At 46.4% G+C, this 11,647-nt stretch overlaps 1 protein-coding gene and 1 long non-coding RNA gene across 6 annotated transcripts in view; one reads left to right on the top strand and one right to left on the bottom strand.

The window, feature by feature from the left end:
* Positions 1-959: 959 nt before the first annotated feature.
* On the top strand, positions 960-8,364 carry LOC310693762. Its single transcript, XR_014519378.1, has 2 exons — positions 960-1,916; positions 6,587-8,364. It is a non-coding gene; the product is annotated as an uncharacterized lncRNA (long non-coding RNA).
* Positions 7,806-11,647, bottom strand: part of EPN2 (epsin 2) — a 38,546-nt gene continuing 34,704 nt past the window's right edge. For all 5 annotated transcript variants that reach the window (XM_083476123.1, XM_083476122.1, XM_083476121.1 and 2 more), the window contains exon 9: positions 7,806-9,752. In XM_083476123.1, coding sequence (XP_083332249.1) covers positions 9,394-9,752 — 359 coding nt within the window. In that variant the 3' untranslated portion in view covers positions 7,806-9,393. The remainder of the gene's footprint in view (positions 9,753-11,647) is intronic.

Below are 11,647 nucleotides of genomic sequence, written 5' to 3'. Positions count from 1 at the left end.
TAAAACATCTTCAATTGTTTCCTGAGAGCACAGACAGTGGGTGCCTGTGTCTCGAAATGGATGCTAATACAAAGAACAGGAAGCTATGCTGAAAGCCCTGCTCCAAGTCGGACTTCTATGATTTTTAGCAGATCTCCTTGAGGCAGCTCTCATACAGACCACAGTGCATAAGGTGCATAGGAGATAAGGTAAAAGGTAAAGGTAAAAGACCCCTGGATGGTTAAGTCCAGTCAAACGCGACTATGGGGTTGCTGTGCTCATCTCGCTTTCAGGCAGAGGGAGCCGGTGTTTGTCCACAGACAGCTTTCCGGGTCAGCATGACTAAACCGTTTCTGGTGCAACAGAACACCATGACGGAAACCAGAGCGCACGGAAACGCCGTTTACCTTCTCGCCACAGTGGTACCAATTTATCTACTTGCACTGGCATGCTTTCGAACTGCTAGGTTGGCAGGAACTGGGACAGAGCAATAGGAGCTCACTCCATCGCAGGGATTAGAACTGCCGACCTTCTGATCGGCAAGCCCAAGAGGCTCAGTGGTTTAGACCACAGTGCCACCCGCATCCCAGCATAGGGGATAAGGCAGCCTCAAAGTAATTTTATTTATTTATACATACATACATACATACATACATACATACATACATACTGTGCCCATCTGGCTGGGTTTCCCCAGCCACTCTGGGCGGCTTCCAACAGAATATTAAAATACAATAGTCTATTAAAAATTAAAAGCTTCCCTAAACATTAAAAGCTTCCCTATGGTAACTCGGTCCCGCGCTTTGTAGGACCTTATAGGTTAGTACTGAAATTCTGGACTTGACCTGGTAGCATGGATATGCTGGCTCCTGGACATATGAACCAGCCTATTAATCCCTTTCAGTGCAATTAAACAGCTATTTTGGTAAATAGAATTGGAATCTGACTCTAATTGCTCTCACTATACTTGCAACGCCTGCCTGCCCACCCCCACCCCCAGCAAAATTCCTGTTACAGTGACTGGGATATTCTGCCTGCCAGGCTTGGATCTGGGACCTGTATCTGCAAAGAGCGAAAGAGAGGCTTCAGCTGCATAGGCATGCTGTTGCAATAAAGGGAGGGCAGGAAACAGGACAGGCAGAGGGAATTGTCACAAAGGAGAGAAAGAAATTAAAAAGGAATTGCAACAGGAGAACATGGAGTGGGGGGGGGGAGAGAAAACTTTCCAAACAAGTTATGTTGAGAACAGGCGACAAAATGTTCCGCTTTAAGAACAGGAAGAGTCAGAACCTGGGGTTTTCTGGGGGGCGGAGGGTGACAGGCAGATTTGCTGCTATGTCAGGCTTGGGAACAGATGGCTTTGATCATCAATTCATTTCAGGAACAAAAAAAGAACCTGATGCAAAATTAATCATTAAGCGGGGGACTGAGCGCAGCCACATTCTCCTGGGGACTAGAGATTGCAAGTAATATCCATCCGGTTCATTTCCCATCCCTCCAGTGCACTGAAGTGGGGATAGGGCACTCAAGGATGGTTTTCCAATCCCCGCTTGGCCATGGCACTCACTGGGTGGCCTCGGTCAAGGCACTTTCATCTCAGTCTACCCTATCCTACCAGGGCTGCCTTGAGGATGGAAGGGGGGTTAGGGGAACACCCACCCAGGTCACCGTGTGCTCCTTGGAAGGCTCCCAAGACAAACATGAAATGTAATTCCAAGTGTTTCCTGAGTTTCTGTCGCCCAGACTCCGGATTGCATCTCTTCCAGACACTGCTACCTCCCACACTGAGCAGGGCATGACCGTGTCAGCGCTCTCAAAAACAGCAGGGATTTCTTCGCAGAATGAAAGAGCAGGCCTGGTAGCTCAGAGCCAAAGGCACATCTAGTCCAGGAAAGGGGAGTGATTTGGAGATATAGGTAAAAGGAGGCGTAATGCAGGTATGTCTAAAATAATGCACAGTGGAGAGAAAGTGGATGGAGTTTTTCTCCTTTTCATTACTAGAACTCAGAGGCATTCAAGACAGAGGAATTTAAGTGCTTCGTCAAGCAGCAGAGTTAAAGTGTGGAATTTGCTCTCAACCTTCATACCCTCCAACATTTCTCCAATAAAAATTTTGTTGTTTAGTTGTGTCCGACTATTTGTGACCCCATGGACCAGAGCACGCCAGGCACTCCTGTCTTCCACTGCCTCCTGCAGTTTGGTCAAACTCATGCTGGTAGCTTCGAGAACACTGTCCAACCATCTCGTCCTCTGTTGTCCCCTTCTCCTTGTGCCCTCCATCTTTCCCAACATCAGGGTCTTTTCCAGGCAGTCTTCTCTTCTCATGAGGTGGCCAAAGTATTGGAGCCTCAGCTTCAGGATCTGTCCTTTCAGTGAGCACTCAGGGCTGATTTCCTTCAGAATGGATAGGTTTGATCTTCTTGCAGTCCATGGGACTCTCAAGAGTCTCCTCCAGCACCATAATTCAAAAGCATCAATTCTTCGGCGATAAGCCTTCTTTATGGTCCAGCTCTCACTTCCATACATCACTACTGGGAAAACCATGGCTTTAACTATATGGACCTTTGTTGGCAAGGTGATGTCTCTGCTTTTTAAGATGCTGTCTAGGTTTGTCACTGCTTTTCTCCCAAGGAGCAGTCGTCTTTTAAATTCGTGACTGCTGTCACCATCTGCAGTGATCATGGAGCCCAAGAAAGTAAAATCTCCAACTGCCTCCATTTCTTCCCCCTCTATTTGCCAGGAGGTGATGGGCCCAGTGGCCATGATCTTAGTTTTTTTATGTTGAGCTTCAGACCATTATTTTGCACTCTCCTCTTTCACCCTCATTAAAAGGTTCTTTAATTCCTCCTCACTTTCTGCCAATAAAAATAGGGACGTCCTATTCCATGATAATTATATATTTTATTATTTATACCCTGCCCATCTGACTGGGTTGCCCCAGCCACTCTAGGCAGCTTCCAACATATATAAAAACATAATAAAACATTATTTATTATTATTATTATTATTATTATTATTATTTTAAAGCCTTCCCTATACGGGGCTGCCTTCAGATGCCTTCTAAAGGTTGTAAAGTTTTCTCCTTGGCTCGGGGGTCGCATAACTCCATACCCTCCAATGAAAATAGGGACATCCTACCACACCCTCCAACATTTCTCTAATGAAAATAGGAACCTTATAAGGAAAAGCAGGACATTCTGGGATCAAATCAGAAACCAGGAAGGTTTCTGTAAATATGGGACTGTCCCTGGAAAATAGGTACCCATGGAAGGTCTGAAATTTTGGGTGGCTTTAAAAGAAGATTTAGCCAAATTCACGGCTGCTAAACCTGATACCTTCTCCTGGAGTGTTTTTGCCATGCTAAGGTGTCTCTTTGAACTAGGATACCGTATTTTTCTGTGTATAACACACCCCTATGTATAAGACGCCCCCTATTTGGGGGGACTCCAAATTAAGAAAATGGGGGGAAATGCCCAGAGTTGTTGAGCTTTTTGGGGGGAAGGGTTGACAAAAACTGCTCGCCCGACAGAACTACGATGCCACACACGTGCATCACAAACACCTCCAATCCACTGTCCCATTGCCGGCGTAAGCCACCAAACGCCCGCCCAATTGCTGCAGCATCAGACAATCAAGCCCAGCCCTTGCTCAAAATAGTTGAGTGGATGCTCTATGGTTCCTGGAAACAACATATAACACGTCCCCGTCCCCCCAATGAACTACCTGTGTATAAGACGAGCCCAAAATTTCAACACTATTTTAATTTTTTAAAAACCCCTAGTGTTATACATGGAAAAATACAGCAATTCTTTTGCTTGGATGGAGAATCGAGAAGGATGCAAGCGTAGAAATTGGCCTGTTGTAGAGAGGTAAAATTAGCATTCATTGCTCCACCCACTTTGGATTCTACCTCCACCCACCTCTAGCACTTGTGTCCATCCACACACACACACCCCTCCAAAAGTTGCCTGGACTGGAATGGGCAAAAGAAGATTCCCCCACCTGTTTGCTATTCTAAGCACCTCAGGGCAGGGGTCTGTTCTCCTGGACTTTCGTAAAACACTGTGCATATTTGATGGCACAAATGAGCATTAATCGCTGCCGTGCACTCAGTCATTGGCGAGCTGTAAAGGTAAAAGGGAGGGACGCGGGTGGCGCTGTGGGTAAAACCTCAGCGCCTAGGACTTGCCGATCGCATGGTCGGCGGTTCGAATCCCCGCGGCGGGGTGCGCTCCCATCATTCAGTCCCAGCGCCTGCCAACCTAGCAGTTCAAAAGCACCTCCTGCTGCAAGTAGATAAATAGGGACCGCTTACCAGCGGGAAGGTAAACGGCGTTCCGTGTGCTGCGCTGGCTCGCCAGATGCAGCTTGTCACACTGGCCACATGACCCGGAAGTGTCTGCGGACAGTGCCGGCTCCCGGCCTCTAGAGTGAGATGAGCGCACAACCCTAGAGTCTGGCAAGACTGGCCTGTATGGGCAGGGGTACCTTTACCTTTAAAGGTAAAGGGACCCCTGATCATTAGGTCCAGTCATGGCCGACTCTGGGGTTGTGGTGCTCATCTCGTTTTATTGGCCGAGGGAGCCGGCGTACAGCTTCCAGGTCATGTGGCCAGAATGACTAAGCCACTTCTGGCAAACCAGAGCAGCGCACGGAAACGTCGTTTACCTTCCCGCCGGAGTGGTACCTATTTGTCTACTTGCACTTTGACGTGCTTTCAAACAGCTAGGTTGGCAGGAGCAGGGACCGAGCAACGGGAGCTCACCCCGCTGTGGGGATTTGAACTGCCAACCTTCTGATCAGCAAGTCCTTGGCTCTGTGGTTTAACCCACAGCGCCATCCGCATCCCTTGGTGAACTGTAGGCCATGCAAATGCAGCAGAGCGTGTTTTTCCACCTGGAGTCTGGAAAGCCACAACGGTCTCAGATGTAAGCAATACATGTTTAATTCTTACAAGCCATTTCTGTCAAGCCCCACCTTTCCATGGCTTGCCGGCCACCACAATTCTGCAGCAAGGGGCAGGGGAAAGGGCACAGATACAGAGTATTATGATACAACGGTACAAATGATAAATTATACCCATACAATGAAAAGGTCAACAGCACAAGTTCAAATCAAAAGTAACCTGCTCTCAACATGTTAGAAAACAGCCTGTTAAATTTGTATCTACACCACTTGAGAGCGTGTGCATGTTTTCGCCGTTAAAAATTAAACCAGATATGCCTCCGCAGCTGACGCAATGTTAATAAAGAGTACAGGATGCATTAAAAATGGCAACAGCCATAGGGAAAGGAGTAGCCTTTGTAACAGTTGTCTTGAGATAATTTGAGTGGGCCCCAGCGGGCAAAAAACTAGAGGCTCCCCATCTGTACAGTATTGCATGGTTCTGTTTGGGAATACAGGCAGGCCCCTCCTTTACACATGTACCATAGGTGGTGCGACCATGTATACACGCATCACACCAAACCTGGAAGTGACCCGGAAACGGACATAAAATATGTCACTAAAAAGGTGGGCCAAAATGGAGCGTTTGCAATTTTTTTATAGGCATGTGATTTCATGGAAGCGTGCAATGACCCAGAACACAAATCCCGCAAAAATCGGGCATTGCCTGTATAGAAGAAACAGTGCCCCATCTCAGGTTGTTAAGAGATGTTTCTCTACAATGTCAAGTCAATATGTTTTTGTGATCGGAGCAAAATGGCATGCTTAGGAAAATGATAAATGAGAACATAATTTATGTTTTTTTTTTAAAATGTGGCTTAAAAAAAAGCCTTTAAATGATGATTTAAAGTTCTCTTGACTTAAAATATCAAAAACCTGACCATCAGCAGCAACACGCCCTTGAGCCCTGTTAAGGCAGAAGATTTGCTCCAGGGAAGGAGTACAGAGCGCCATAGCTCTCCACCTATTCTGGCCCCTGTTGGGATCCGAGTACTTGTTTGCTCTGGTAAGAAGTTACTTGTACGCATGAACAAACTTTTAAACGTCTCAAAAGAGGCCTTTTTACTGCATTGTCACGGGGAATGGACAGTTGAGTAGCAGGGAGCCCTGAGTCCCCTTCTGCACGAGGAATCGGCTGCATGCCCCTTTGCCTCCATGCTATTTGACTTTAAGCAGTGGCTTCCCACAAGGCGTTGCTGCAGCGAAGAGGCAAAACTGCACCGGTGCTGCAGCGCGACTCCTGCTCCCTTCCAGCGGCATTCTGGCGGGCTGCGATTCTGCTAGGACACAATGCAAAACATCTTTGGGTATGTCGCACACCACACTTCAGCTTCAAGCAGCAGAATGTTAACAACCGGATCGCCTTTTGCAAGGGCTTAAAATGACACAGTGGTTTCACAAAATCTTTGGTCAACTTGACCAGTAAGGCTGTTTTTCGATACCCTTTCTTTCAAAAGCATTAAATTGCTTTATTTGAAGAAGATTGCCAGGGGTGTGGGTGGGTGTAGCCAGGAAAGAAAGAGAGACAAGAAGCTTCAGGAAACAGATGTGTGTTTTTTATTCTACACTTCATGTTTATTTAAGAAAAGCATTACCTTGAGCAGGAAACTTTTGGAATACGGATGGCTAAGATGTTTTATTTATTTATTTTAATTTTTTTTAGGAAAACCCCTTGAATGTGGATCGAGACCAGTCCATTATGTAAGCATGACCAAATGTGTCAATTTAAATTTCTCTCGTTTTTCTGATATTAACTTTGGTCTCACCAGGGTGCAATTTTTATAAATCCTGCACAAAAATGTGAATGCATTTTTGTGCACCCCTCTCTCTATGTAATCATTTCCCCCCCAATTTGCAAATAATTTCCCCTATCGCAATACATTTTTGTGTGTGTCATTTTCCCCCCGAATATAGACACCGCCGTGTCCGCTTTCCCCCATAAATGCATTTCTGAACATTTTTCGGTTGTGGAGAACTCCATCAGAAAATTCAGCGAGCGCAAATCTTGGAAGAATGGCTGTGTTTCAGTTCGCAAGCTGGTTCTGGAAATGTGACAAGCTGTAAACTGGACCAATTTCTTCCACCACCTCCCTTTGCCTGTCAGGATGAGCCCCAACCCCTCCCCCACCTCAACCGAAGAAAGCATAGCCAACAAGCAAGAAATACACCAACATTGGGCTGAAACATACTTGGTTCCGCTCCCATTTGCTGTAACATGTTCTGGAGGCTAAATTCCTAAGTTCTAGAACACCAAACCACCTGGGTTCTTCATAGCATCTCCACTGTTGCTCAAAGAGCTAACTTTTGTTGAGGCCTGTTGGACGCAAGGGAGAGATCTAGAATCTCTGGGCTAAGAAAATGAAAAGTCACAGGGGGTGGGGTGAGGTGGTTAGGCTTATACAGCCACAAGCATCCTGGCAAGTAGCTGCTTTATCTACATTAGCCTCAAGACTTCCACTAGCATTTCTCAAAATGATTGCAGGCCCATTAATGCCACTGTTGTCACGATCTTCGAGCAAAAGCTTATGAACCAGGTACCTTGACACTCTGGTCTGATGCTGGAGATGTCACCCAGTCTCTGTCCACCTGTCTCAGTGCTGTGGGGGCACTGACTGGCAGTGGGTCTGCAGGGTTTAAGAGGGGGGCATTCCCAGTCCTACCTGCAGATGCCTGGGACTCAACCAAGAACATTCTGCCTGCCAAGGAGGTGCTCTGCCACTTAGTTAGCACTGCAAAGAAGAAGGGTTAGGAAAACAAAGGGCAGCCTACTTAGCCAAGCGAGTTGCCATTTTTAAAGAGAGCCGGTAACGACGACTTCAACCTGAGTATGGCTTAGTGAGTAATCAAAAATTCACTTTGCAAAGAAGACTGTAAACAGAGCAGGTTATTAGCACAGAGTGCATCTTTAGTTAGAAGAATTTAGTTGATTAAAATTAACAATCATACAGCGTTTTCCTTTAAAAGTTTCCCAAAGTTATTACAAGAGAGAAGTGGTCTTTCATGATCTTCTGTCTATAAAAGGCTTCGGAGTCTTTCCATTCATCACGAGGGAGACATAATCGTAAAAGAGGGAGGGGGAAAGGCAACTGTAGTGTTTTCCTTATAAATGACATCTTACGTTCATATGCCACTCAAAGTTTATGCCACAGGAGCGCTTCAGCTTTCGTTTCAAACTCTTCGTCCAAAAGCAAAAGGTTTATCAGTATTCCCTTTTAAATTCTCTTTATGGAAACCAAGAGCTAATATATATATATGTATGTATAAAATATATAAATAAGAGGGCATTAAATCATAAAGTTACTGTAACTTATTTTTTTAGCTAGACCTGATAAAGTCTACTGAAGCTACAGACTGTTAAATAAGAACCACATTATAAAAATTAGCAAGACAGAAACCGAGTGCCAATCTTGCCAACTCAAATCCAAAATGGTACTAGTCTTTCTTTAAAAAAAAAGTGCAAAAAAGTATATAAGGATAACTACGTATTAGCAGAGTTCATCCCAAATTAGTTCCCAAACTTGCCCCAATGAAGTTGAATTCAACGTTGCCTCCTCCCTCACCCCCCCTCTTCATTTTTAACCTGCATTGCAAGTCAATTTTTAAAAGAAAGGATAACTACGCACATTAATGTCCAAATGAACTCACTATCGGACAAGCACAGAGCAAAACACTCCTGAACACAAGCGCAGCATGCCAGCCACTCAGACAGAAGTCCTTGACGAGTCCTTGAAAGGGTACAAACTCAACACTGCATTAAAAAAAACAGCACACCTGTGGGATTTCACAACCAAATGAGAGCTTGCTTCTGTCCCGCTTTCGACAAGCTTGCCTTTTCCGCCAGCTCCAACCCGACCCCACCCGACCCCAGTCCACAGGTACAGTTTGCGCTACCATGTTTTAGTGTACAAGCAGGGGAGAGAAATATAATTCCTGGACACCCCACATCCCTCTCTTTTCTCCTAAGATGTATAAGGACTATGGGTGAACCAACAGTCTAGAACAGTATATAGTTATGTGCAAATATGTCCACTAGCGCCTTTGAGTCTCCAATCTATTCTTTACAAGGATGGGGCTCTGGCAGACGCGGGTTGCAGCTGCTTCACAGTCCGGCACATGGTCTACTAAAAATGGCAGGTACTTCTTATAATATTGAAGTGATTAACAAAAAAAGGGGGGGAGGGGAAACGGGAGAGAAGAAAATCTAATTTTCATGGTGCAAGTGTGGACCTTTTATGCGATGCTCCCGCAAGCTGAAAGTAAGAAGTACCATCTGTGGGAGAAGGCTAGGTTGAGATTAAACAGTGAGTAGGGAGAGAAATCTGCAGCGAATGCAACTGTAAACCACAAGCCTAGTACCCCCTGCACCCCCAAAGTCTCTTGTACACACACAGTTCAGCCCGAACCGGCCTCAGAAAATTCCACTCAGTTCTGCAAAACCTCTTGCCAAGTTAGGTTCCACCACCTTGGCCTTTATAGGAGGAAAGGATTGGTAGCGTTAGCAGGCTGGGAGGCCGAGGACGGGAGCCCGGTACTGTGAAGAGGCTGAGCCACTGCGCCCACAAGCCCCACGTTCATCCCATGGCCCATTCGGGTAAGAGATGCCACGGTGCCCATGACTGGCATGGGTGCCATCGCCACCGGTGCCACGGAAGGCAGAGGTACAGGCTCCATGCCCGCCGCTGGCACACTGCTGAAGGACGGGCTGCTTCCCATGATGGGGCTCGACCGCAGCTGATTGAGAGTGAGGGGCTGAGGCTGATTCACTTGGAAGGGGTTGATTAGCGATGGAGCTGGAGCAGCGGCAGCAGGGGCAGCGGCGGCGGCCGTTCCTAGGGGAAAGACAAGGGGGTGGGGGCAAGAGAGGCACGTGAGCCTGTTAAGTATATCTGATTTGAAAGGGAGTTGTCTGCGCAAATACAAGACAAGATTTCACACCGGTCCAAGCTTCCCCCAAAAGATGATACATTGCCCAGGTTCTCCCAAAACCCAAGGCAGAAGAGTGTGATGCCCTCAGCTCTGGGGTGACATCTCTTTAGAGGGAAACAGGGTTATACACCTGAGCAATGAACGTTGCCAGAAAAACTGTTTGGAAAGAAAATGCTATTGCCCCACTGCCAATAGCTTCCTAGCACAACCAAGAGACGATTCTGCAGAGTTTACCAAGGCGTTGTGACGTCTTGCTTTCCAAATGCACTCACCCTCCTTGGTAAGGTTTGAGAACCTGAGAGTTATCCCAAACTTTTGTCTAAGTTAACAACTGCAACACATTCCTATAACATCCCCTTTCATTTCATTCCTATCTATCTATCTATCTATCTATCTATCTATGCTCGCCACCCTTCCATTCCAATCCCAGTGCAGTTTAAAGCCTTACATAGAAGGCTATCAATAAGCAAAATTTGAAACCAATAAAAGCGCATTTAGATGCATACAGTTTAGAATACAATCATAAACTCCATTAGTTCTGTAAACCAGGTATCATTAACTCCCTGCCCCCTGCAAGGCCTGGGTGAATAACCATGTTTTCATGAGGCACCAAAAGGTAAGCAAGATTGGCACCTGCCTTATTTTGGAGGGAGATGGCTCCACAAACTGAGCATGACAGAGAAGGTTGTCCCCCCACCAGATGCATTTCTGAAGGCTGTGGCACAACCAAGAGGGCTTCCTCCCAAGGTCTCAGGAGCTGGTGTGGTTTATATGGGCAAAGGCACCCAGGTCCCTAGGTTGTTCAGGGCTTTATAAGTCAACACAACACAGCCTTATACTCGGGCCCAGTAACAAACTGCTGCCAGTGCTGCTCTTCAAAGGAAATTCTGTGCCAGCCTTTGCCAACCTGGCGCCCTCCAGCTGCCATCGGTCCCACTGGTGAAGACTGCTGTATACTGATTTCTCCTCTCCTTGACAAGCAGAGTCAACATCCAAAAACAGCACAGGCACTCCATAGACAAAATGCAGTGGGTTACTTTCAGGGTGTGCCTCAGAGCTTATGTGTGCCTTGTCAGATATACTAGCATTTTGTTTTCAACAAGAGACAGCCTTGGAAACTCCCCCTAAGTTCCAAAAGCAGCTCAGCATGAAGCATGAAAACAGAAGCCTGGAGCGATTGTGGATGCACAGAACCTGCTGCACGGATTCTTTGGACCAGGCCCATATTTAACATATGTCATGAACGTGTAACTTCAGCAAGTCATATCCAGGGAGGGACGGAGAAGCTGGAAAATGGCAAAGAAGAACTTTCCCAGGATAGGACATTTGGGCCGACTGCCAAGCTACAAATTCCTTGTACACAGTTTGGTTTTTTTTGTCAGACCTTCGTGACCCTGGTAATAGCTTCTTTGTGAGCGCCGATAACAAGAGGGGCAGGGCATTAGCTACTAAAATTTGGCTGTCTTCCTCTGAGGGTGTTCTCAAACTACTGAGAACTAAAATAGCCAGAACAAGTCACTGAAGCTCAAAAAAAGGTTGCTTGAACTGTGTTTTGTGGTTGCTCAGTTCCAACTGTATCTCCACATGCGCCCCTTGGGCTTAGGGGCTACAGCACTCCCCTTACAAATCCCTTCCATCCCCAGGGCACAGATGCAACAGATTTGGCCCACCTTGTCCCCAAATCATGAACTTGCTCTCAAAATGCATGAAGGCATAGCCACCCATCAAACTTAATAAGCAGCCGCTTTAAAGGTGGAAGAAAAATACAGGCTGTTCCAACCTACAGAACTGTCCTGCT

The sequence above is a fragment of the Podarcis liolepis genome (genome assembly GCF_965112155.1).
Source record: "Podarcis liolepis genome assembly, chromosome: 14".
Taxonomy (NCBI): domain Eukaryota; kingdom Metazoa; phylum Chordata; class Lepidosauria; order Squamata; family Lacertidae; genus Podarcis; species Podarcis liolepis.
The sequence above is the reverse complement of the archived record's forward strand: the minus strand, read 5'-3'. Positions and strand labels throughout refer to the sequence as shown.